The sequence below is a fragment of the Canis aureus genome, chromosome 19 (assembly GCF_053574225.1).
Source record: "Canis aureus isolate CA01 chromosome 19, VMU_Caureus_v.1.0, whole genome shotgun sequence".
NCBI classification, from domain to species: domain Eukaryota; kingdom Metazoa; phylum Chordata; class Mammalia; order Carnivora; family Canidae; genus Canis; species Canis aureus.
The window spans coordinates 42,951,193-42,976,030 of NC_135629.1; the positions used below are offsets into that span (position 1 = coordinate 42,951,193).

Here is a 24,838-nt window from a genome sequence, read left to right on the forward strand (position 1 = left end):
AACATTTTTAGTTATTTAGGTCTAATGGTGATGAATTCTCTCAATTTTTGTTTGTCTGAAAAAAGGTCCTTGTCTTTTTCCTCTTTTCTTTTTTTTACTAGACTATTTTTAAAAGCAATTTTAGGTTCATGTCAAAATTGAGCAGAAAGTGCAGAGGTTCCATATGCCCCTCTGTCACCACACATGCATAGCTTACCCCCACTGTCAACCACCTGCCAGAGCAGTCCAGTGAACCTACACTGACTTCTCATTATTACTCAAGTCTATAGTTTGCATTAGGATTCTTGATGTTGTATACTCTGTGGGTTTAACAAATGTGTAATGGTATGTAGCCACCATTATAGTATCAGAGTAGTTTCACTGCCATAAATATCCTCTGTGCTCCCCGTTTGTCCCTCCCTTCTTTTCTACCTCCCTCATCCCTATCCCTGACAACCACTGATCTTTTTACTGTCTCTGTAGTTTTGCTTTTTACAGAATGTCATGTAGTTGGATTCATGTAGTATTTGTCCTTTTCAGATTGACGTCGTTCACTTAGCATTCTGCATTTAAGGTACCTTCATACCTTTTCGTGACTTGCTAGCTCATTTCTTTTTAGCACTGAATAATATTCCATTGTTTGGATCGATCACAGTTTATATATTTGTCCTCTAGCTACTAAAGGACATCTTGGTTGCTTCCAAGTTTGTGCAAGTTCTTTACGGGCATAAATTTTCCATTCAGAGTATGTTTTGTTTTGCAAGAAACTGCCAGACTCCTAACTTTATTTTTTTTATTTTTATTTTTTTTTAAGATTTTATTTATTTATTCATGAGAGAGAGAAAGAGAGGGAGGGAGGGAGACACACACACATAGGCAGAGTGAGAAGCAGGCTCCATGCAGGGAGCCCGATGCGGGACTCAATCCCAGGACTCCAGTATCAGGCCCGGGCTGAAGGTGGCGCTAAACTGCTGAGCCACCTAACTTTATTTTTGAGGGATATTTTCACTGGATAGAGAATTCTAAATTGATATTTTATTTCCCCCTTTCACCACTTTAAAGGGTGTTATTCCATTTTTTCCTTACTTAAAATTGTTTCTAATAAGACTATACTTATCTTTGTTCCCCTAAATATGTCTTTCTTCCTTTCTGTCTGCATGGAGAGAAATCTTAATCTTCTCCTTATAATTGGTTTTGAAGAATTTGTTTGTGATATACCTTGATGTTCTCTTGTGTTCAACTTCTGTGGTTTTTTGAGCTTTTTGGATCTATGGATTGGTATTTTTCATTAAATATGGAAATAGATTATTTTATGTCAGTTACGTATTTTTCAGCTCTGAAGTTTCAGTTGGCTATTTTTTTAACTTTATTTATTGTTTTTAAGTTTTTATTTATTTATGATAGTCACACAGAGAGAGAAAGAGAGGCAGAGACATAGGCAGAGGGAGAAGCAGGCTCCATGCACCGGGAGCCCGACGTGGGATTTGATCCTGGGTCTCCAGGATCACGCCCTAGGCCAAAGGCAGGCGCTAAACCGCTGCGCCACCCAGGGATCCCCAGTTGGCTATTTTTAATACTACTGATTTCTTTGCTATTTATGTATTCCTTTATATCTTTGAATGTTTATAATGTGCAGCTTCACTTTCATTTCTGGTCATGTTTCTAGTGATTAATTTTTCTTGTGGTTATCAGATTAAAATTTTCCTGCTTCATGTGCATCCATTAATTGTCATTTGAACATTAGACATTGTGATTGTTATGTCATTGAGTTTCAGAGTTTTATTTTCCATTAAAGACTGATAAGTTTTGTTCTGGCAGCCAGTTAATCTATGGATGTTTGATTCTTTAGAAATTTCTTCTTAATCTTTGTTAGGTTGGTTCCAGAGTAGTCTTTTCTCTTGGAACAACTACTACTACCTAGTCTTCCTGGGATTTCCACTGAATGCCTTGGGTTAATGCCAAGGTCTCTTCACTCCAACTGGTAGAAACTTGAATGTTTCCCAGCCTTCTGTGAGCTCTGGAAATTGTTAGTTTATAGCTCATCTCAGACACTTTGAACTCCAGTCTTATCTCTTTAGCTCACTGATACCAGCATGCTATGTTCTACTTAGGTTTTCCTCCCTACTCTGGGTTTTGGCACACAAAGAGAGCCAGGATACTCAGGGCATACCACCTTTTTTTCCCCTTGTTTCTGGGATTGTAATCCAGTGCTGCTTAATGTCCTATGGCAACTGTTGTTTCATGTATTTTGTCTAGTGTTTTGGTTGTTTACAGTGAGAGAGGTAGCTTATTAACAGTTAACTTGTCATGGCAAAAAGCACAAGTCTATGGAAGGGCTTTGAAAAAACAAAACAGGGGTGCCTGGGTGTCTCAGTGGTTGAGCGTCTGCCTTTGGCTCAGCTCGTGATCCCAGGGTCCTGGGATTGAGTCCTGCATCAGGCTCCCCTCAGGGAGCTTGCTTCTCCCTCTGCTTATGTCTCTGCCTCTCTCGGTTGTCTTTCATGAATAAATAAATAAAATCTTAAAAAAAAAAAAGAAAAGAAAAAACAAAAGAACTTTATTGAGTATAACATACCTACCATAAAATATCTGTAGTTCTTTTATGTTTACAATTTAATGGCTTTTAAAAAAATACTTATTTATTCATAAGAGACAGACACCAGAGAGAGAGGCAGAGGGAGAAGCAGGCTCTTTGCAGGGAGCCCGATGCGGGACTTGATCCTGGATCCCAGGATCATGTCCTTAGCCGAAGGCAGATGCTCAACTGCTGAGCCACCCAGGTATCCTCAATTCAATGGCTTTTTAATAAATCTACCAAGTTATGCAACCATAACTATAATCTGCTCTTAGAACATTTTTATGCCCTTCAATAAGATTTTTCATACCCTTTTACACTTAATCCCCATACCTATCCCAGCCCAACCACAAATCTGTTTCATTCTTGATAGATTTGCCTTTTCTGGACATTTTCATATAAGTGGAATTATATAACATATGGTCTTTTGTGACTGGCTTCTTTCATAAGGTAATGTTTTCAGAGTTCACCATTGTTATAGCATATATCCTTGTTATAGACTCCTTGTTTGTTTTTTTTTTTTTTTTAAGATTTTATTTTATTTATTCATGAGAGACAGAGAGAGAGAGAGAGGCAGAGACACAGGCAGAGGAAGAAGCAGGCTCCATGCAGGGAGCCCAGTGTGGGACTCGATCCCGGGTCTCCAGGATCACGCCCTGGGCCAAAGGCAGGCACCAAACTGCTGAGCCACCCAGGGATACCCTATAATCCTTGTTATAGCATATATTCAAATTTCATTTTTATGGCCGAATAATACTCCCTTGAATAAATGTCACCATATTTTGTTTCTCCATTTACCAGCACCAGTTAATGGACATTTGGGTTGTTTCCACTCATTGGCTGTTATGTATAAGGGTATATGGACATTTGTGTTGTGAGTCTTTGGACATGCATTTTCAGTTCTCTTGGGTGAATATTTAGGAATGAATTGCTGGATGATGGGACTAATTTATGTTTGACTTTTAAGAAACTGCCAAATGATTTTCTGAAGTAGCTATATGAGGGGTGCCTGGGTGGCTTAGTCAGTTAAGCATCTGCCTTTGGCTTGGATCATGGTCTCAGGGTCCTGGGATTGTGCCAGGCTCCCTGCTCAGTGGGGAGTCTGCTCGTTCTTCTCCCTCTGCTCCTCCTCACCCTACTTGTGCTCTCTCTCACTTGTTCACTCTCTCTCAAATAAATAAATAAAATACTAAAAATAAGTAGCTATATCATTGTACATTTCTACTCCAGCAGTGTATGAAGGTTCTGTAGGAGTTTTTGTAGAAACAGGTATTCAAGGGGAAAGGCTGCTAAGTATCATGTGCTTCCAGCAAAAAAACTCTGGACATTCACTCTGTATTTAGCTTCTTAGCCTTTTATCTCTGATTGTCAGCTTTACCTTTTCTTATATTTCTATGAGAAAATCCAAACAAAAGGCATCTATTCTGTTATTAACCCTTTGATCTGGATATAACCAATGAAAGAAGAAATGAGTTTTGATTTTCCAGCCAAACTTGCCCTGAAGCACAAGTCAAAGGCTTGAGATGTCAGTCTTTGGATCCATTTCCAGAACATAGTCTCTAATATCAATATCTACTCTTACTTGGATAACGAGGGACTTACTTGGGTCCAGCCTTCCTAACCGGTTTTTATGACTGTACTCATCTCATTAGCATCTCAAAAGGCAGGAGAAGGATGCTGGGGAGTATGTTTTTATTCCTTCTATCCAACTGTTTTTCATCTTTAGGCTTTCATGTAAGTTTTAATCCCCTTGGGGGTACAGATTGTACCATTGATTTATAGGCCTTGTGTGAGGTATTAGGGATAGAAAAAGAAATAAAACTGAATACAGTCTTCATGAAGTTCATTCTAAGTAAAGAGCCACATCAGGGCTCCTAGGTGACTTGGTTAAGCGTCCAACTCTTGATTTCAGCTCAGGTCATGATCTTAGGGTTGTAAGATGGAGCCCCGAGTCAGACTCTATGCTGGGTGAGGAGACTGCTTAAGATTCTCTCTCTCTAAAAAAGGAAAGAGAGGGAGAGAGAAAGAAAGAAAGAGTGAGCCCCATCTATAAATCAAGAACCCAGTGGGATAATTGCTATATTAGAAGTATGTACAAAATGCTATGGGAGCCCAGTGATTAATGGTCTGAGAAGATGTGCTATGTCACAGAAGACATGATTTTACCTATAGCCAAGGTGGGCAGGAAAGAACATTCTAAGTAGATAAAACAGTTTTGGCAAAGGTTTAAAGTCAGGATAAGACAGAATGTATATAGGAAATAATATAATTTGGTACAGTGAGAGTTTGGTGCATATGGGGTAGTGAACAAGACAAAAATATGGAAATGTAGGTCATATTTAAACTGTCTAAGATCTTGGTGTCCTACTAATGTGATTATTGTATGAAAGGTACTTGGGAGCCAGTGAGTGCTTTTAAAGTAAAGGAATCAGATGTGTTTACCTTAAACAAAACAGGGTTATGTGAAAAAAATGAGATTGGTAGCAGGGAGATAAGGTTGGAGAGAATTATAACAGTTTAGGCAAAGTGAGAAACTAAGAGTGGAGATGTTAGGGACTCCTGCAAAGACATTTGAGAGGCATCATCATCAGGGCTTCACAAACAAGTATGTGTGGAAGAGGCAGGGATGACCCACCATCCTCATTTGTAGTTTGGGGAGATAAGATCCCATTATTCAGTCTAGGGGTTGAAGGAAAGATCAGGAGGAGGTTTGGAAATATTTTCAGTGTGGAATTTGAGCTCCTTTACAGGATTCAGGGTAGGAATGACTGGTAGGCAGTTAAATCTAGATTTGAGCCATCATTAAATTAGTGGGTTTTTATTTGAAACATTAGGGGGATATGGTACCTGCACGGGGAAGGTGTGTAATGGGCAGAGAATTCTTTGAAGAGTGCTATGTGGTGCTGGATGGGTGGTTTTGAAAGTTTTTGATGCTGAGACTAAGCATCTGTGAGAGCCCTCCTTCTCTGTTTTCCTCCAGTGTTGTTCCCTCCTCTTGGTCATCTTGTGCTCTCTTCCATCATCCGTCATGTGGTGAGTGTAAAGTCAAGCCTTCCCTTTGAGGATCCCAGACGTGAATCATTCCTGACTGCTTACGTGATCGAAAGGCAGCAGTTTTTACTACTGGTTTTTGGCTTTTAATTAACATTTAGACACAAGTGTAGTAGATGTCCTAAGTGTAACTATGTTGTGTTAAAATAGTGGTTGTAAAGTGTTTGTTGTATTGAGGGAATTGGAGGAGGATGGGATCTGAGGCCAAGAGTCTTTTCAATTGATGGTGCCATCTTTGGCATTGGGGTAATTTGCAAAAGAATTCCATATGAAATCACTTCCCAGCAATGGAGGAGAGAACCAGGAAATCAGATTTGAGAGAGTATTGTCAGAAAACAGAGCCCAGATCTCTGCAGAGCAGATGGTGAAGTTGCCCACTAAGCATGGCCTGATGGATAGAGGGGGGACCAGAGAGAAACTTCCAGGGCTGCACTACACTCTAGGCCAGATGGGAAGAGGAGGAGGCCTTCTGGTTCTTAGCAGTATCTTTAGGACCTCAGTTCCGGGTTTATCAGCCCTGGGAAATAGAGCCTGTGTGTAATCTAGTCAGGCTTTTGAAACACTATTTCTAGAAATCGCCATGAGATCTTTTTGTTCCTGTCCAGTCCTTCCTTCCCCAATCCCCACCTTTTTTTTTTCTTGACAGAATAAAGTGTGGTGCCTTATTTAGAACCCAAACACTGAAATATTTTTGCTCTTTCTGCTACCAAAGGGTCACAACTCCAAAACAGAATATACTGAGCTTTTATTTTCAAGGCTCCTTCTCACTTAACCTTTTAATTGTGATGTATACAGTCTTGTGCATTGCAGAATTTAAGTTGAATTGTGTAGTTTCTGATAAGCTCAAATTCTGCTTCTGGATTCATGCTGCCCTGAAAGATAAAGTTCCTCCTTGAATAATATTTTACATCTCCTGTTCCAAAGGGTATTTAATTAAATTCAGGGAGAAGCATTAGGCTGGTATATTCTGCTCTCTTTGTCAGGACTCCTTTCAGCCAGCCTGTGCTCCTGAGTCCCAGGGCACATGGGCTTTGTGCTTTGGTTATTTCTGCCTATATTATAAAGGATTGAGCTTGCATGTGTTTTGTTACACACCCAGTGTGTGGTTACCAGAGCCATCCAATAAGCTTAAAGTCATTCCTTTGCTAAGCCAAAAAAACTTGAAACCTCACCTTGGATAATGTGAAGGTACTGAGGCCTTCCTATTATATTTATATCTGATCATATTCTAACCAGACTCCCTGGAATCCAGACATGCCCCAAATGAAGGCTGACAGCAGGATGATCTGGTAAAGGCAGTAAGCTCTGGCTATATACTAAGTCCTCTCCCCACATTTCATTGTGTGCTCTCATCCGGCCACTGTTCACATAGGTTCCCACCAGCATTCTCCATTGGCTGATGCTGCCCCAGGAAAAGGCAACCTGATGATTGCTGAGGCCCTAGGAAAACATTGCTTTCTCACCTAGCAGAGTGCTTTCCACCTCTCTGATGGTTCCTAGTGGTCTCAGTGAGACCACTTGCAGGACAGGTAGATATTCTCTACCCCATGAAATAGCTTAATTTTTCAGGACCCTTGGTCCAGGCTAATGATCTTTTGTGGTGCTAAAGGATTTTTAATTGGTAGTCAGCATTTGAGAAGGTTAACCCTGGTTTTAAAACCTTACCTATTGTAGAGATGCTAACATTTTAAATGGGAGTTTTCTGGAATCAGGGAAGTTTTTCATATCCGTGTCCATCAAGTGCTGTCCTCAGCTCTGACTCTGGCTCCAGGTATTGTTTGGCATTGGACTTTGAGTAAGCGTTAACCAGTTTATGAAATCATTTGTTATGCCATTTGTGGACCACAGAGCAAGAGAGGTACATGAATTTTAGTGCTCTCTAGAGTGCTTCATTTTGGTTTATGATTTCCATGATGTAAGTCTAGGCACCCTTCATTTTAACATTTCCTTTCTCAATCCCAATTGCTCAGCACTCAAAAGGACTGTGAAAGCTCCTAGACAGACCTCAGTGGACTGTGCTCTGTAACTGTGTTTTTAAAGCCCTCCCAACCTCACCAAGTCAGAGATTAAATTAGAAAGCAATTAAATATGCACTAGATTTATTTAGCTTTCTGAACACATACCCCATTCAGAGGGAAGCAGAACATTCCTCTTTACACAGTGCCCTCACTGAGAGCCTGGCCTCTTCTGCAGGATCAGGAGCCTTGAGATGGTTGTCATACCTCACGGGGCTTTTTGTAGCTGTTGCTGTTGATTTCTGAGTTCTCTGAGAGAACAGCTGAGGGTGTGTTGCAGTCTCCCTGGCTTATTCAGACCGTCCTTGGTCCCTTGCTGCCTGAGGTCTTGTTGTGAAGCATAGCCACACACTCTACTGCTGGAAAAATAACCGCAAGATCCCAAAGCAAAACATCAGAAAATTGAGTTTCTGTGTGCTTTTTGGTCTTGTTTCCTGAGAACAGGTTGACTATATTCTTTCTATTCTGCCCTCCCTCTCCTGCTCCCACAGCAGCAGAAGTAGAAAAATGGAAAATATGTAAAGCTTTTGTAACAAATCAGAGAAAGCAGATTTGTAGCAGCCCAAAGCCAAGGGAGTGCCACCTTTCTTTGGAGCCAGTCCAGAGCAAAGGGAGTTGAACAGCTCCTTCATCACCAGCGCCTTCAGACTGTTTATGGAAATGGAGGAATCAGCACTGGGGGATGGGTTGGGAACAGAAAAATTCTCTGCTCTCAGCGGCTAGCAAAAATATGAAGTATCTGTAATAACAACTGCAGTTTCTACGTCCATCTGAACTCTTTCAGAAGAGAATGCTTATAAATCTTTTCTGTGGAAAAGCAGGTTTACTCCTGAGGGGCTTGATGGTTGGGGGTGGACAAAGGTCTGGGGAAATGGCCTTGGGCAGGTGCTCTGAATGCCAGGGCTGCGAGCCCCTTACCTCTCGGCAGTGTCTGGCTAGGGGGAACTTGGCAGCTTCCCCTCTAGCACAGCTGGAAGGGAGTATTTTTAGGTTTGTCATCATCTTACCAGCTTGGGACAGAATATCTTCTGTGTCTTAGCATCTACTCATCTGCTCACTGACTTGGATGACCCTCGTCTCCTTCCCCCTATACTGCGACATGTCTTTAGTCTTTACATTCCTGAGCTGGAGATACCAACCTCCAAGGAGCCTCTCCTGTATATTGAGACAGTTTTGTACAGTCCAGACAGTTCTGCCTTTAGAGAAAAGATGATGAGTTCACAAGGGGAGTAGAGGGGCCTGGATAAGGACCGTGGTGTGGTCTGACCTTCCAGTTTTGTGGTGAAAGGTCTAGAGAACAGAGCATTTTGCCTTTGTCTTGGAATCCTAGAATGTCAGAGTCAGGAGAGGTGGAGCTCACTGAGCCCAGGCCTCACTTGGCAGTGTGGGTACTAAAGCTCCGAACAGGGACCTCAGTGGTCCATCACACAGCATGTTCCTCTGCAGAGGTGACTCTGAAACAACTGGAAATGTTTAGTACATCAAGGATGTAACTTTAACTTAAGCAGAGAACTTGGTTTACAGGAAGGAGGTGACAGGATTGAAACATGAGGTGAAAAAAAAAAAAAAAAAAAAAAAAAAAAAAAAAAAAAGAAACATGAGGTGAGACTGGTAACAGCAGCCAGCTGAATCTAAGCCATGCGCACTTAGGATTGGCTTACTCTAATCCTAATGGATCCTAAATATTAGGAGTCAGGTGTCCCATCTGGGGGAAAGAAAGGAAGGTTTTGGAAGAGCAGGGCATCACTGACCTGACCTCTTATGCCAGCACTGTTTGTTTTCTTTTGCATTTCTAGACCTCAAAAAAGCCTAAGACAGCAGAAGCAGACACCTCCAGTGAACTGGCTAAGAAAAGCAAAGAAGTATTCAGAAAAGAGGTAAGGTTTGGTGGGTATGGGCCCTAAGCTCTGCAGGCTCAAGCCTAAGCCCTTTCTTTTCTTGTCCTAAGTGGTAGGCTGCCCTGCCTTTGGGTGTTCCTTTGCTTCTGTGCTATGACTGTATAGTTGTCGTGTGAGGAGGACCCATTGGAATGGTCCTTTACAGGTGGGTAATAAGCACTTTCATATCCATTATCACTTCATTCCTGTAACTGCTCTTGAAGTAGGCAAGACAGAACTGTCATTCTTCTTATGTAGGTGGAGTCGCTCTTAAGGTTCAGAAGTTCTAGACAGAAGGCCTGAACTCAGGCTCCCTAGCTCAAAGTCTAGTGTTCTGTTTTGGTGATGTCTCATTCAGTGGCAGCCTCATCCTCACGGGATTGGAGAAAGTAGCTCCTCTTCATGATGCTTTAAGTGTGTTTCCAGCTGTCAGGACACTGACCTTGTCTGCCTCAGGGCATCTAAATTCTAAACTCCGGTCTTGATTCACCAACTGTTGGAAGAAACAGACCTGTAAATGAGTAATGGCAGCTGTGTGTGGAATATGCCATCTTAGGGCTGGAGGCCACTGTTCAAGGTGTCAGGCAGGGCTGTTGAGTTGGGGGTAGGAATGGGCCAGGTAGATCAGGAGGGGTATAACTTCAGGCAGTAGAATGTACAGAAGCAAAAGAAATCCTCATCCCTCCTAGGCAATTGTAAGTAGTCCATTGGCCGTACGTAGCACAAGGTATGTGAGGGGTGTTGGAAGATGAGGCCAAACAGTGTTGTGTGTCTGGCAGTTACCAGGTGCCATGATAAGGACTTGAAGCTAGGTAGAAGGAATCCCCTGACTGTATTTGGGGAAGCAGATTGAAACGAGACTCTATGAAGGCCAAAGGACCATAGAAAAATTGAATAAATGCCCTTTCCAGGGCTTTAGCTTTAAATCAAGAAACTTAGTTTCTTGCTCTCCCCTTCTGAAATTACTGGTATTTAAGCTCAGCCAACCAGCAGCTGTTGGAGTGCCTGCCTATGATACTTGACCTTTGAATGTCGGGAGCTGCCTGGAGTTTCAGGGATGGGTAGACTCTGTTCAATGTCTTTTGACAAAATGGCGATTGTTGACCTCTTTGCTTCCTTTGTACCCTGGACCTTAGCACCACAGATACTTCAGAGGTTCCATGCCAGGGGAGTCTCTCTTGAAAGCCACTGGTAGAACAGGCACTACAGAGACAGTTCAGGAGGACACTGGAAGTTGTGTATCGGAAAGTGTCCTACCCTGGGGCTTCTCCCACCAGGAGAACATGCCTGCATGTGCTTCACGTTGTTGTGGGATGGATCCAATGGAGTGTGACACAGAATCTAAGTGATCTTCCATAACAAAATGCCTGTGTTTCTGGGGTTGCTGAGCCTCCTGGTAGCACTGGAATGTTCTCTCTACTCTGCCTCCAAGGCTACAGGCTCTTCATGCCAAGAAAATGAGATTTGTTAGCTGAACACAGGGGCTGCCATGAGATTCAGCAGTGAAGTCTTGCTGGTGGGTCTCCTCTTCTGCTCTAAGTCAGGCTTGCTTGTCTACCCAAGGCAGCTTCCCCCCCCCTCTCGGGGCTGACCTAAGATCCTTATCTCTCCTATCCCACTGGCCTAGTAGCATTCTTTTATCCAAACCAGCCAACCTGAGTGGCAAAAAGGGAAGGATCGGCTATCTCATTATTTCCTCAGTGCAATCCTTTGCCCTCTCCGGACTTCTGAGTGGTATGTGCTCTTTCTCCCACCTACAGATGTCCCAGTTCATCGTCCAGTGCCTGAACCCTTACCGGAAACCTGACTGCAAGGTGGGAAGAATCACCACAACAGAAGACTTCAAACACCTGGCTCGCAAGGTATCCCTCTGTTCTGAAGATGTTCTGGGCAAACCATGTACCTTTCGTCCTAGAAAGTGGGTTTTCCTTGCCACAGGCTTGGCTGGGGACCCAGGAAGAGGGGGAGGGAAGGTTAGGGAACGCAGGGCACCCTACTTGAGGGTAGGGTTGGTGGTCCTCTAACAGACTTGCAGAGCTGAGCCTCCCCTTTCTGGTGACCCCAGCACCAGCCTGCCCCAGCCTCTCTCTATTAGACCCCAGTCTTGGTGAGAAGGGCCCTGAGGCACCAGGCTGGCCTTAACCCCTGAAATCCTTTCCACTCTGGTCTCTCTTCCTGTGTCCTGGACAGCTGACGCACGGCGTTATGAATAAGGAGCTGAAGTACTGTAAGAACCCTGAGGACCTGGAGTGCAATGAGAATGTGAAACACAAAACCAAGGAGTATATTAAGAAGTACATGCAGAAGTTTGGGGCTGTGTACAAACCCAAAGAGGACACTGAATTAGAGTGACTTGTGGGGCCAGGGTGGGAGGACAGGTGAGCAGGTAGGACCGACTCGGGAGAAGAAACCCCGTGGGCCCGCTGCCCCCTTCCCTCCCCCTCTGTCAGGGCTGTGCTACTGGTGACACATCGCCCTGGGGATTTCAGACCTGCAGATTTCAACTGAAAGCCACGAAATCGAGCTCCATCTGCAACAGGCGATCCCTGGTCAGGAGCTGTTGGGGTGTGGTTGGAGGCCCGTCAGAGGCAAGGGCTTAGGGAAGGACCCCGCTAAGATCCTGGCCAGGCCTAGCCCCACTCCCAAACCTGGGTCTCCTCCTTGGCGGTGCTGTCAGCGCACAGACCCATGCGCATCCCCACCCATAACCCTTCACCCTGACGATCTGTATTATATTTTAATGTATATGTGAATATATTGAAAATAATTTGTTTTTTCCTGGTTTTGTTTGTTTTTCGTTTTGCTTTTAGCCTCTACGTGCTAGATCACAGGAAGACTTTGTAAGGACGGTTTTAAGTTCTCCTGCAAGGTTTAATTTGTTATCATGTAAATATTCCAAAGCAGGCTGCCTTGTGGTTTTGGCCAGCCTTGTGCTATGTTGATAAGATTGATTTACTGCTTAAAATCACTTTACTTTATCCAATTTTTACTGAACTTTTTATGTAAAAAATAAAATCAATTAAAGAACTTGGCATGTGTGTTCCCTAAAAGCTAGTCAAGCATGTTTGTATATAGTGGTGTCACCGGCAAGAGAAAGGAGAAATGGCGGCCACAGATGTAGGAAGTCCAGAGTTAATCCTGGAACTCGGAGTTCATCACAGGCCTTGTTCCCGAAGGTCCCACTACGACTGACACTTGTGGCCTTAGGATCTTATACCTGTGTTCAGGGTGGAGTCAACTTGTACTACATGTATTCCAGAGCAAAAAAAGTAGCCTGAGGGCCTGGTCGGCCCTGGGCTTCTCTGTACTTTGGTTCATAGATCAGGCAGGAGAAAGGTACGAGTCTTCCCTTTTACATCTCCTGGCTGTTGGGAGAGGCGCTGACCCTCTTCCCTCCAGAACTTGAGTTCCCCAAGCTCCCTGGATTGCTCTTTTAACTTGCAGGTTAAAAGACCCCTCCCACTACGCACCCTGACACTGGGCTTGGACACTAGAGGGAGGACGCCTGTAAAGGGGTACAGTGCACAGGCTCTCATGAGAATGGACATCTTGAGCAGCCCAGGTGGCTTAGTGGTTTAGCGCTGCCTTCAGCCCAGGGCCTGATCCTGGAGACCCGGGATTGAGTCCCACGTCGGGCTCCCTACATGGAGCCTGCTTCTCCCTCTGCCTGTGTCTTTGCCTCTCTCTCTCTCTCTCTCTCTCTCTGTCTCTCATGAATAAAATAAAAATTAAAAAAAAAAGAGAATGGACATATCCTGGAAGAGGCAGGGCTGTGGCGTGACCCTCCTCCCCACCACCCTTTGATGGACCAGTTGTCTGGGCTGTGAGGCTTTAGGCCAGTCTGGAGCCATCCTAGCAAGAGATTGGTCCCCTTTCTTTCTCACCAGGGCTAATTTGCTGCCTGCAGCAGCACCCTCAGGGAAGAAGCTGTGGCCCACCGAGTCTTAGGCAGGTGGTGGATGGCAGAGTGCTCGCCTGCTGGGTGCTGCGCTGGGCACCTAGAGCTCCAGTAGTGCTCATTTGAAACTTACAACCCTGGGGACAGAGTTGGCAGGGTTGGATGAGGAAATTCAGGCTCAGAGAGGCTCAGGAACTCATATCCTCATTGTTAAAAGAGAAAAACACCTATTTTAAAGTCCTACTCATTAGACATGCCATTTAACAATGTAGCCATAGTGTTTTCCCATGCTGCTGCAACCTTCAAAACTTTAAAATACATTATACCAAATGAATGGACTAACTCAACCCTCTTAACTTTTGAGAGTTGTTACAGAGAGTATCTCTGTTCCTGTATACATTGAAAGGGAATGTCTCTCTTTGGGTGGGTTTGCGGTGCAGGGATGTGGTCCCATGCTCTGCTTCTGCTTGCCACCAAGTCAAACTCGTGGTTTGACCCCAGGCTCCAGGTTTCAGATTTTCCAAGGAAATTTAGGTGGTGGTCCATTAAAGGTGGTGACCGGGGAGCTGTAGAGTTTCAGACAGGACACCTTTGAAGAGGGATTGTGTTATCTCAGCTCCCTATGGAGTTTTTTCAAAATCTTTTCCCATTCCACACACCCCTTGACATCTTCAGACTCCAGTCCCTCCATTGTCATAGGGGTGCCAGCCAATCCAGAAGCTGTTGGGTGCCACTCGGCACAGGCTTCTACATTCTGTGCCAGCCCAGTCCTCGATTGCCCTGTGGCTGACTTGCTGCCCAGGCAGCTATGAGGTCTACCAAGTGTACTGGTCTGATTTTGGCTGACTGAATGCTGTGCCTCTCCTGCTCTTTCTCCTTGGTTATTGCCCAAAAGTCATCTCCAGATTGAGGGAGCTGTAAACCTGCCCTTCCTGCAGGACAAGATTTCCAGGGTTAAGCAGTCCTGGCAAACAGTTTCTGGAGAGCAGCAGTCTGACATCTGGCATTCACTGAGCAGCTAATCTCAGTCACATCTGTTGGCAGAGGACGGGGTCTACCTGAAGCCTCCCTGGGCCAGCACTGGATCCCACAACTCCTGAGTTTGGGTGGCTATGTTGCTGAAGTGCTCTGCCTGTCGTGGATGCCTGGATGGTGGCCACTGTTCCTTCTTGGACAGGGGCCTGTCCACTGTAGCAACCCCTTCCAAAGGAGGTAACCAGCCTGCCTGCTTCTCCCTTCAGGGCGGGCCGATGCGTGGGGTACGGGTAGTTTGGCTACAGCTGCTCTGCCCTCAGCTGCCCCTCAGGTGGGTGGGATGACCCATTTGCCCTTGGCTTGTGTGGAAATCACATAAGCAGCTGTGGAAGCATGTTTGGAACTCCTTCCTGAGTCTGGAACGTGAGTCTTGTAAGGACAGTCTTTCTTCCTTTTTTTAATCTAGAGACCCGAGGCCCTTGGAAGCTAGCTCCCCAGGGTGTCTGCCTCCAGCCTCCCCTTGACACTGGTCACAGCAGAAGTCACAAAAATGGTCTCAATCCCAGGGCCCCTCAGTGCCAATCTGAAAGTGTAACGGGTGGGGGACCTACTGAATGTGCCATTCTATTTATCGTTCTCCAGCTAAGGAAGCTGTGAGTGCAGAAAAGTAAAATAGCTCCCTAACACGCACAGCCAGTGACCCACAGATGCAGGGTGTGAACTCCAGCCTGCACCGTCTTCTACAGGAGTATGCTGCTTCCAGCTCCTGTATCCCAGAGACCCTCCTTTTTCTGGGCCTCTGCCTCATGGCCACCCAACTGTCCCACAGGCCCAAGGAGTCAGAGGCAGCACAGTAGTCCAAAGTTGTCTTTAATGAGATACAAAAGTAGAAAAACCAGTTGACGCTAGATAAGGGAGGTGTAGTGGGGAGGGGGAGGGCAGGACCACGTCTCACTGCTAAGTCCCTCCCCATGTCCTGGTCGCTGTCCTGGAGGAAGGTAGGGCAAGGGGAGGTGAGCGGTGGCTGGACCTTCTGTGTTTCCTCCAAACAGAGCAGGCTGAGGCCACCAGTGCCAGGAAGCTCATGAAAGGGAAAGCACACGTGGCTGTGGGGGGAGCACCAGAGCAGGTTCCCTGAGAGGCCCGGCCGTGGTGGCATCACTCACACCACAGAGCAGCCCTCAGCCGGGGGACCCAGGACCCGGAGCACATCTTCACGGCCCATGGCAGCCAGGGTGTCCTCTAGCACCCTCAGGGTGGCACCACTGCCTTCTTTGACAGCCCAGTCCCTAAGCAGGGTGTGGGCTGGCAGCTGGCCCCGGGCTATGACCTCCACAGCATCAGCCGGGTAGCCCAGGCGGCCTGCTAGGCCCTGCCAGCCCTTGTCAGCTTCGCCCGATGCTTCCAGGAGCCGCTCCACTTCCTCTTGCTGCGGCCGAGGGAGGTGAAGGTAAAGCCGGCAGCCAAGTTCAGGATGTGACCCTGGGGTGGGAGACGTGGGGGACGCGAGAGGGTCAGGTGGGCTGGGTGGTATGGCTGAGCTGGGTCTAAAAGTCTGTAGATGGGTAAAGAGGCTCACCCTGGCTGGGGGCACAGGGCTCCCGACCGCTAGGATTGTCCAGGAAGACAATGCTGTCACCATGCCTCTGGTCCCTGTCGAGGTCCCCCAGCTCTGCAGTCCGAGCTTTGGCCAGCTGCTGTCTTTGTTTATGTGAGCGCCAGCTGTGGGGAGCAGAGGGAACCCACCAACCTGTTCCAGCCTTCACTGAGACACAGTGCAGATGGGGAGGGGTGTGCTATGGGGCAGTGCCCAGAGTACCTACCACTTGAAGGCCACGTAGGCGAGCAGGCCGAGGACCACGGTGGCCAAGAGGGCACAGTAGACGGGGATAATGTTGCCTGAGGCCCCTGGAGGCTCAGGGGGGAATGGAGAGGAGGTATTGGGAGCCAGAGCTCCCCCAACCCACACCCCTTCCCCATCCCTGTCCTGCATCCTCCGTGTCTTATCTGTAGAAGAAAGGACAAAGAAGATCAAGAGCAAGGAATCAAGGCCAGGTCCCTGAGTAGCCTCACTTAGGTTTTGCTGCCAAAAATGTTTGAAACAACAGTCCCTACTTCGTGGAATCAAACACTCACACCACGGCATCCAGATTAGCTTGTTATCCCAGGCTCATCTCCCGCAGCCTCCTCTCTGCTCACCAGTCTTGGACACCTAGCCCTTCCCGGGGGGACCCTCCTCCTGGGTTTTCAGACATCTGCACTTGCTGTTCTAACTTCTCCAACTGGCAGGTATCCCCTATTCTGGGAAGGCCTCCTTGATCTCTCCCATTTCTGGCTCCTGCTGTACCTTCTCTATTGGAGCATTAAACCATGCATCCTGTCTCTCTCAGCAATCTGGACTAGGAGAGCAAACTGATACACACTGGTCCCCATGGGGGCCTCTGCACATGAGGCCTTTTAAATTTTTGCAAAATAAAGTTGAGCTAGGAGGCAAGTAAACGCTGCTGTTCACTTCTGCTGGGAGGCCAGGAAATCATAATCCCGTGCAGGCAGGGCATAGGGTCCAAGAACTCCAGGGTTTGTGACTGGACCTGTGTCATCTCCCCACCCACCCAGTGCCCAAAATGTGGATCAGAAGGTACTTACCCACGTGTACCGTGCCTTCTCTGTGGCTGGAGTTGAGAAGCATGGCTCTGCTGGCTAGCAGTGCTCCCAGGGACTGCATCTCCTGGAGAAGGGGTTGGAGTGTCATGGCAACACTCAGGCAAGGGGGCTGGGAGACTTCTCTGAGTCCAAAAGTGGCTGTGTGTAGCAAGATGGGGGAAATCCTTCAGGCCAGGTGTTGGGAGTCTGTGTCTCCCCCCACCCTCTGCTCCTGGCTCACTCCATCCTGATTCACTCCAGGGCTGGTTATCACCCCCCCCCACCTCCCCATTCACCAACCTGACAGTTTCCTCCTGTGTCAGATGGGGTGGGGTGGACAGAGCCAGCCCCCACAGGCCAAAGCTGGAGGAGCCAGGGTGCAGGAGAGCAGGTTGGAAACCTCAGCAAATCCCTGGTCTGAGTCCAGGGGTGGCATGGGAGGACCAGAAACTCCCATCCCCACCGCCGTCAGAGCCAGGCTGGAGACTTGCCAGTGGGGGCCTCCCCCAGACTTGTCAGCATAAGCTGAGGAACCCAACACCCTAAGCTCCAAAGGCACAGCTCCCCCAAGTGACTGTGACCCCACTCCTGCTTCCAGGGCCTGTGTCCAGCCCTCACCTCCTGCTCAGAAACTGCTCAGGAAGGTTCCTGGTGGGTTCAGCCAGAGCAGAGAGCACAGGGCCCCAGAGGCCCCCTGGTTCTTTTCTCATCTGGGAACTCAGCCTGGGAGCCAGAAACCTCAAGGACAGGACTACTCAGTCCCAGGACCCGTCTGGACCTACAGGCCTGATCCTGCGGGGACTGGCTCCCTAAAGCCGGGTTAAGAGAAACCACATCTGGACTAGAATGGCTCCTGCCAGGAAAAGGCACGGAGAAGAAACGTGGGGGCAGGCCCTCCAGCTCCCAACTTCCACCACCACATCCGGTCTGGTCTCCAAACTCACTTCCCTGCCCAGTCAGCAAGTGGGTCGGGGTCAGAGGCGGTGGTGGCCCTTCCAGGAGTGAGGCTTGTGCGTCTGTGTCACTTACCACACACGGGGCCCTTCCCGGGCCTGGCTGGCAGGTGGGCCTGTGAGCAGCGCGCCTAGCCGCAGCCAGGCCTGCAGACGTCCGCCCGACCCAGCCACCGGCCGGAGCTGCGGGGCGGGTGCCCCTACCCCCCTACACACACACACACACACACACACACACACACACACGTCTCCAGGCCGTAGAACACGCCCACGCGGGGCAGCGCGCACGCTCGCGGGCCTCGACGCGGGGTTCAGAGAAGCAGCCCTGGGCTCTCTCGGTCCGGGGAGCCCCGGGCGCGTTCCCAGCCCCCTCCTACCCTGCTGGGGCTCCCAGGATCCGCTCGGCCGGCGGGACTCGGGCCCCTACGCCCCCAGGCTGCGATGGGCCGGCCGGGAAGGCTCGGCGCGGCGCAGGACCGGGCGGGGAGGCGGCCCGAGCGCCCACGGAGGAGCCGCCTAGGCCGGAGCGCGGGGGCGCGGGGCGCGCGGGGGCGCGGGGGGCGCGGTCGCCCGGGGCCCCGCCCCGCCCCGCCCCGCGCAGGAGCGCGCACACGTGCAGAGGCGCCCCCGGGCGCGGCGGGGCTGCGGACAGCGCGCGTGGTCCCGGGGGGCTCCCGGGCCGGGGTACCGAGCCCAGGACGGCGGCCTGGGCAGGCGGAGGCGCCGCGCGCACGCATACTCGGAGGCGAAGCAGCTACAAAACTAGGCCAGGTTTATTGCCGAGAGCGCGGGAGCGGGGGCCGCCTTTAGAGATTAAGGCCACAGCCCGGCCCCCGGGCTCCGCCGGGACGCGAGGTTTGGGAGCCTGGGCTCCCGCCCCGCACTGTGCAAAAAGTGCTGTGCGGCCGCTCCGGCCGGTGCCGGGCTCCGGGCGGCCCCTCTGCCGGCGAGGGGCGGGACTTCCGGGAGCGAGCCGCCCGCCAATCCCTGAGCTGGGCGGGGGTGGGGTCCCGCCCACCCCCGGAGCCGGGCCGCGCGGCCGCCGCGCGGGCGCCTCCCCCGGCTCCCCCGACTCCCGCCGGCTGCCGGGGCGGGGCCTGCGCGGTGGGCGGGGCAGCTGTCAGCGCGCCTCTCCCGGGTTGTACTCCGTCTCCCCCGAGGACACCTGCGAGATGCGCCTGGAGGACCGCCACAGCTTCCGCGCGAACTGGCTGCTGCGCGCCTGGGGGAGCGGAGGCGGGAGCAGTAGGACTGCGGAGAGCGGGGCCAGGACCGGCCCGCCCGCCCGCCCGCGCGCCCCGCCCTCGGCCTCACCTCGGAGGGCTGCCCCGCGCCCACGACAATCAGCTTGCCGTCCTCCAGGCCCACGAGCACGTGGCTGCGCTCCTTGGTCACTGCCACGCTGCGGATGGGCACCTTCATGGGAAGGGGGGGCGCCGCCGGGAGCAGTCTGCAGGGAGGGAGACCCGAGCTCTCAGCTGCAGGGCAGCTTTGTCTTCATCCTCTGTCCGCTCAACGCTCAACACTCGGATCTCCCACAGGTGTGTGGCTAAGGGGGGCCCGGGGCAAGATCAACCCACTGGGGGACAGGAGACAGGCCCTGAAGAATGTGCCATGGACATGTTTAGGGATCATGAGTGGGTCCCGCACGGGAGGGGGGTTGGTAGAGGGGTCCAAGTGCGGAGTACCTTTTGTTATCCTCCGCCAATGCCCATCACCTTGAAGGTCCAATGAACTCATAAATAGCGTCACTCACTTGTTCAGGTGGAGGATGTGCAGGGCACACTGGGCTGTGCCCAGCAGAACAAAGTCCTCTGTCACCGCCAGGGCTGTGGGCTGCTCTACCAGGGGCAGTGAAGCCCGTAACTTCCCATTCACGGAGTACAGGTGCAAGGAGTAGGTGACCTGGAAGAAGCAAGAGGGGTCAGCAGGGACAGAATCCCAACTACCCCTTTCTCGGCTGAGCACCGTTCTTCCATACCTGAGCCCCCACACGCTCCCGCGCCGAGCTCTGTACCACAATGTGGCCCTCAGACCCCAGCGCCAGATGGAACACGGGTCCGGGTAATGTGGCCCCCGGGGGCCGTAGTGCTGCCACAAACTGGCCACGGCGTACAGTGTGGATGATCACAGTTCCATCCTGTAAGAAGGCAGCTTAGGGTACTGGGCAGGGGTCTTCAATCTCCAGGGACATTGTCTAGCAAACTGGGCCTCCCCTGGGCACAGACACGCACACACACCTCAGATCCCGATACAGCCATGTCGAGTTCAGTGTTGATGGCCACACAGCTTACTGCAGCCTCATGCCCATAGAGGACCTGCACGGGCTTTGACGCCAGTCCCACAGAGAGGCCACCCTGTGGGGAGCCAGGGTTGGCTTAGGACTGGGGACATCTCACTACCCTGGCCCCTGAGTGAGGAGGCTAAGGCTCAAGAAAGTGATGGTCTTATCCAAAGCCAGAGAACTGGAGGGTCATGGAGACCCGGGCTTGCTCACGGTGGCAAGAGAAGGGCAGGACTGACAATCAGCTGAGGGGCAGATGGGCTGCAGGTCTGGACTGTGGGGGCCCCACGGGGCTGCCCATCCAGCACACACCTCCTGCAGGAGCCGCCACACCATGCACGTGGTGTCCCGGGAGCCTGAGATGAGGTAGATGCCACAGGTGTCCAGTGCAAGGCAGGTCACCACGTCTGCACCGGGAGGGTACAAACGGAACAGAGGAGTCACACCCTCCCTGGCCAGCTACCCCTGCCTGCACCACCCCAGCTCCAAGGCCATGCATACCAAGGTGACGGTTGAGTTGCTTCAACAGCTTGCCCCGGGGCAGTGCAGTCACTCGCAGGCTGCCATCCCAGTGGCCACCACTGAACAGCAGCTTTGCGTCGGGGGCCACTGCCAGGGCTTGCCCACTCACGCCACTTTCCGGCACCCACGGGCCACTCAGCAGTCGTTGCATCCTGTCCCGATGAGGGGGATGACAGGTGGGGTGAGGCCAGGCCAACACAGAAGACCCAGGCCCTCAGAGACCTTGGCCAGACCCTTCAGCCAGCCCCCACCTTGACTAGGTGTGTGTGTGGGTGGGGGAACAGCTCAGGATACAAGGTATTTCGAGCCCACCCCTGCCCACCTCCCTCTCTCCTACTTGGGGTTGCCTATGGTGGGGTCTTTGTTGAAGCTGAAGTAGTTGTTTATGTTACGGTCATAGGGCAACCAGTTGTGGATGCCCAGCAGCCCACTGGCACTCACAGTCACCTGTGGGCAAGAGGGGACAGAAGTGGGTGTGAGGCAGAGTCAGAGAGGGGTGGAGCTGGGGTGGGCGCTGCCCCGAGCACTTACCAACAGATCTGAGGAGCCCTGGATGGTGAAAGAGTGGGACTGCCGGTGGGGGACCACGGCCAGCACCAGGGGCACGCCTTCACTGATGACCTGCAGAGGAGAGTACGGGGCCGGCTGTGCCCGAGTGGTCGGCCAGGAACCCCACACCCCTACCCACAACCGGGGCACCATTCTTTCTTCTCCTCTCAGCCCCCAGTGCTGGCAGACTAGGTGTCAGAGGGCAGAGGTCCCTCTGCCAAACAGGAGGGCATCTCAGAAAGTGAGGAAGTGAGAAGCTGGGATGGACAAGGCAGGTCTCAGAGTCTCACTCTTGGGCTCAACTTGGTCTTCCCATCCTCTTACTTCATGTCCCCCATTTGCTGGCAGGAGGGGAAGAGAAGCTAAAAATGTCAGGCCCAGGGGCCTTCTCATGTGAACAGAAACATGAGGAACATCACCCAAGGCCAGACTGCCTGCCTTCTGGTCTCCCTAAGGCTTTCAGAGGCGGTCAGGGGAGTCGACAACGCGTCCTGGCCTCTTCAAAGGAGGAACCCTACTCCTGCTCCCATGTTCCTTTCCCTTTACCTCTTTTTCAAAGACATCTAATATCAGTGACCTTGATTTAGGTTTTCCATATGCCCTAAGAGGTAAGGACTCTGGAGCTGAACCCATCTCAGAGTAGGAAATGAAGCCCTGCCTCCCCTCACCTCTGCAAAGAAGGCCTTGAGCTGGTCCAGGTGTTGGAAGATGCTAGGCGAGTTAGTGTCCAGACGTGCAAGGCGTTGGGCTGCTTCCTCGGCTGACAGCCGAGCTGGATGTGGCTCCTGTGGACAAGTGGCCGGTCAGCACCATGGTATGGGCATCCCTGACCGTGATCCCCCAAGCCCCAAGGTGGCCTTACCTTTAGCAGCTGACAGGGAGTCTGCCCGAAATTACTGATGATGCCCTCCAGAGCCTTCCGTTCCCGCTCATCCACCACGTGGTCCAGGTCCACGGCCCCTGGGCAGGCAAACAGGGCAGTCAGGACTCCCTCTGCACCCTCTGCTCCCAGCCCCCACTCCCGCTGCACCCCGGCCCCCGAGTGAGTCCAGGCCACCGCCCACCCTCATAGGTGCAGTAATAGAAGACGTTGAGGGCTTCTTCCGCAGCTGGGCCCCGCTGCTTGTAGCCAAAGATGAGGTCAATCCACTCATGCAGGTGGGCAGACACATACTCTGACTCCTGGGGGTGGGGAGGGGCCAGTCAGTCCAGAGACAGCTGACCCCCCCCACCCCACCCCTGCCCCTCAAGCCTGGGGCACCTGTCTGCCTGTCTGTGCTCATCTCCTCACCAGAGCCTGGCGGTGCTGCTGGATGAAGTCCTCAGGAGAGCTGGCCCACGGAGGCAGCACCACGTCGCCCACCTTCTCGTTGGTCAGCTGGAGGCAGCCCAAGTCGAAGCCTGGCACAGAGGACTGGGTCAGCTGTCTCCCTGTGCCATCTTCATGTGCTCCCTGGCCACCCCCCTGTGCGCTCTGTCCCCAGGCCTCCCAGCCCCATGCCAGCCCTCACCATTCTGGTTTTCCAGGAAGTCGGGGAAGTAGAAGAACTCTGGGATGAGCTCCTTCACATCAGCAGGGCTCTCCAGGCGGGCCTGCCAGGCTGCTGCCACTGAGTGGAACTGTCGGTCGGAGCAGTCAAAGCTGCAGGAAGGGCACAGGCCAAAGTGAGGTGGGGAGAATGAAGTCAAGGAAGGAGAGCTGTAGCTGGGGGAAAGAAGGGAACCTCCCCCCATCATCTGCAGCAGCCCACCCCCACCCTTGCCATCTGCCAGCCCCGCCCTGGGCCGCACCGGCCACTCTGCAGCTGGACATGCAGGGAGGTGAAGGGTTCCACGCGGATGAGGTAGTGCATCACGCCTGCGGCGTTGGAATAGTGGGTGCCATAGTGGAACTTGTCAATGGTGCCCGCTGGGTCCTCGAAGCTCTCGTACCTGGAGCCACAGTTAGAGGGGAGTCAGCAGGAGCCCTGCCCTCACCCATCCCGACCCTCAAGCCCGACCTTGCCCACATGCTCACTTCTCCCTCACGAGTTGGGCGTGCTTGGGATTCACCACACCGATGGGCTTGGACAGGTCGCGGAAGACGGCCGGGTTGCTGAGGTCCAAAGTTGGGGACACGTAGTCCTGCAGGACCCAGGGGAACTGGCCACCCACCCATGAAGGAGCTGCATGAGGGTCCTGATGGCCTACCTGCCCAGCCTGCCCTGCCCTCACCCTCAGGAAGATGGGCAGAGCCGAAGGCAAGGGGGGGAGGGGGCAGGGTGCACCACTTGGAGGGACCCAGGGAGGCAGGCCAGAACAAGATTCCCTTCAGGGAGAACAGAGGCCAGGGGGGTATGTTGGGTGCGGGGAGAGGCAGCACCCGCCCAGAGGCAGGCTCAGGGCTTGGCCCACCATCAGCGCCTACACTGGAGTGAAGCAGGGTTGGCAGACCAGAGGGGCAGGGGTGGAGATAAGGAGTGGCTCCTCACCACAGGGTACTGAGACAGGTCATTGTAGGTCCGCCCCGCAATGGTGTTGAGTTGCATCAAGTACTCGAAGTTGGAAATCTCACGCTGTACCCATTTCTGGGGGGGCAGGGGCAGGCAAGAGGTGAGTCAGCTGGACTGTCCAGCACTCCTCCCAACCACAGGACCCTGGCCTTGCCCCCCTGCCTCCTCACACTCGAGGTCTCTCACCTGGGTGAGGCCGGAGGCACGCAGCATCTCCTGGGGGGAGCGGCTGCTTAGGTAGCCTTGGGCCGGGGGTCGTAGGCGCAGGAGCAACGAATACATCTGGTTCCGTACCTGGGTGTGGGGTGGGATGGGGTAGGGTTGGGGCCTGGGGGCCTGGCAAGGAGACGAGGCTATGGCCCCGCCCACCTTGCACGGGAAGTTGAGGAAGTAGTTGGCTTGATCAATGAAGAAGAGCTCGAGTGCTGAGCGGCGCAGGTTGAAGCGGCGCAGGTGGACCTCTCGCAGCTGCGTGAGCGGGCGCCGGAAGTCGTGGCCGATGCCTGTGCGGATGGACATGGGTGCAGCAGTCACTCACCCTGGCCCCACCAGGCCCCAGCCATCCCCTGCTGTCCTAACCAGCTCTAGTAGGACGCACCCTCCTCCGTTTCCACACGCTCGGCGCTGCCATCATAGAAGTACACGTGCTGTGTGGTGATCTCCAGCAGCCCTGGGATCACAGCCACCACCGTGACCAGCTGACACTCGGCTGAAAGCACCAGCTTCTCATGTTGCTCATCCAGTTCCACTGCCTGCATCCTGGGGGCCACACCGACTTCAGGCTCAAGGCTCTAGGACCCCCTTCCGGATAAGCCCAAGACCACACTCCGGTGCCACCAGGTCATGGGGTACATTCTCTCATGCTTCCCAGAAGAGAGGAACTGTCCAGGGTCCCAGTGCCCACTGACCCCAGTCCCCACCCCAAAACTGGGCCTCTGAGTGTCTTGCCAGGACACCAGCTCCTAACCCTGGCCCATTCAGCCCCTGCCCACTCCCTTGGGGCCCCGTGTTGATCTGGTTTGTGT

The 24,838-nt window shown here is 51.6% G+C and overlaps 3 protein-coding genes across 20 annotated transcripts in view; 1 reads left to right on the top strand and 2 right to left on the bottom strand.

Annotated features, from left to right (window-relative positions):
* Window positions 1-12,524, top strand: part of SETD2 (SET domain containing 2, histone lysine methyltransferase) — a 90,768-nt gene extending 78,244 nt beyond the window's left edge. Inside the window, exons 17-20 of one of the 4 annotated variants that reach the window (XM_077859095.1) lie at window positions 9,417-9,497; window positions 11,258-11,359; window positions 11,688-11,875; window positions 12,308-12,524. In XM_077859095.1, the coding sequence (XP_077715221.1) occupies window positions 9,417-9,497; window positions 11,258-11,359; window positions 11,688-11,849 (345 nt within the window). In that variant the 3' untranslated portion in view covers window positions 11,850-11,875; window positions 12,308-12,524. Of the gene's footprint in view, window positions 1-5,534; window positions 5,588-9,416; window positions 9,498-11,257; window positions 11,360-11,687 lie in introns of those variants that run through there. The other 3 variants (XR_013357967.1, XR_013357968.1, XM_077859094.1) reach the window with 3 other exon arrangements.
* A 2,698-nt stretch (window positions 12,525-15,222) lies between these two features.
* Window positions 15,223-18,480, bottom strand: LOC144290157 (death domain-containing membrane protein NRADD-like). 6 transcript variants are annotated; one of them, XM_077859114.1, is made up of 6 exons: window positions 18,344-18,438; window positions 17,314-17,376; window positions 17,017-17,172; window positions 16,194-16,377; window positions 15,950-16,092; window positions 15,223-15,852 (listed from the first exon to the last, which is right to left on the bottom strand). In XM_077859114.1, the coding sequence occupies exons 3-6, from the start codon at window positions 17,120-17,122 to the stop codon at window positions 15,533-15,535; spliced, it is 753 nt and encodes a 250-aa protein (XP_077715240.1). In that variant the 5' UTR covers window positions 17,123-17,172; window positions 17,314-17,376; window positions 18,344-18,438; the 3' UTR covers window positions 15,223-15,532. The 6 variants fall into 6 exon arrangements, with proteins under 6 accessions (XP_077715240.1, XP_077715238.1, XP_077715243.1 ...); XM_077859112.1 differs by lacking the exon at window positions 17,314-17,376 and having other exon boundaries at window positions 18,344-18,480; XM_077859117.1 differs by lacking the exon at window positions 17,314-17,376 and having other exon boundaries at window positions 17,017-17,098; window positions 18,344-18,456.
* A 241-nt stretch (window positions 18,481-18,721) lies between these two features.
* Window positions 18,722-24,838, bottom strand: part of NBEAL2 (neurobeachin like 2) — a 29,373-nt gene continuing 23,256 nt past the window's right edge. For 8 of the 10 annotated variants that reach the window (XM_077859122.1, XM_077859121.1, XM_077859119.1 and 5 more), the window contains 19 exons: window positions 24,412-24,572; window positions 24,000-24,316; window positions 23,793-23,888; window positions 23,339-23,463; window positions 23,113-23,253; window positions 22,833-22,963; window positions 22,613-22,722; window positions 22,386-22,503; window positions 22,184-22,281; window positions 21,990-22,106; window positions 21,304-21,393; window positions 21,110-21,219; window positions 20,752-20,924; window positions 20,563-20,657; window positions 20,207-20,323; window positions 19,948-20,106; window positions 19,723-19,871; window positions 19,281-19,416; window positions 18,722-19,188 (listed from right to left, as the gene is read on the bottom strand). In XM_077859122.1, coding sequence (XP_077715248.1) covers window positions 19,087-19,188; window positions 19,281-19,416; window positions 19,723-19,871; window positions 19,948-20,106; window positions 20,207-20,323; window positions 20,563-20,657; window positions 20,752-20,924; window positions 21,110-21,219; window positions 21,304-21,393; window positions 21,990-22,106; window positions 22,184-22,281; window positions 22,386-22,503; window positions 22,613-22,722; window positions 22,833-22,963; window positions 23,113-23,253; window positions 23,339-23,463; window positions 23,793-23,888; window positions 24,000-24,316; window positions 24,412-24,572 — 2,545 coding nt within the window. In that variant the 3' untranslated portion in view covers window positions 18,722-19,086. Of the gene's footprint in view, window positions 19,189-19,280; window positions 19,417-19,722; window positions 19,872-19,947; window positions 20,107-20,206; window positions 20,324-20,562; window positions 20,658-20,751; window positions 20,925-21,094; window positions 21,220-21,303; window positions 21,394-21,989; window positions 22,107-22,183; window positions 22,282-22,385; window positions 22,504-22,582; window positions 22,723-22,832; window positions 22,964-23,112; window positions 23,254-23,338; window positions 23,464-23,792; window positions 23,889-23,999; window positions 24,317-24,411; window positions 24,573-24,838 lie in introns of those variants that run through there. The other 2 variants (XM_077859124.1, XR_013357972.1) reach the window with 2 other exon arrangements.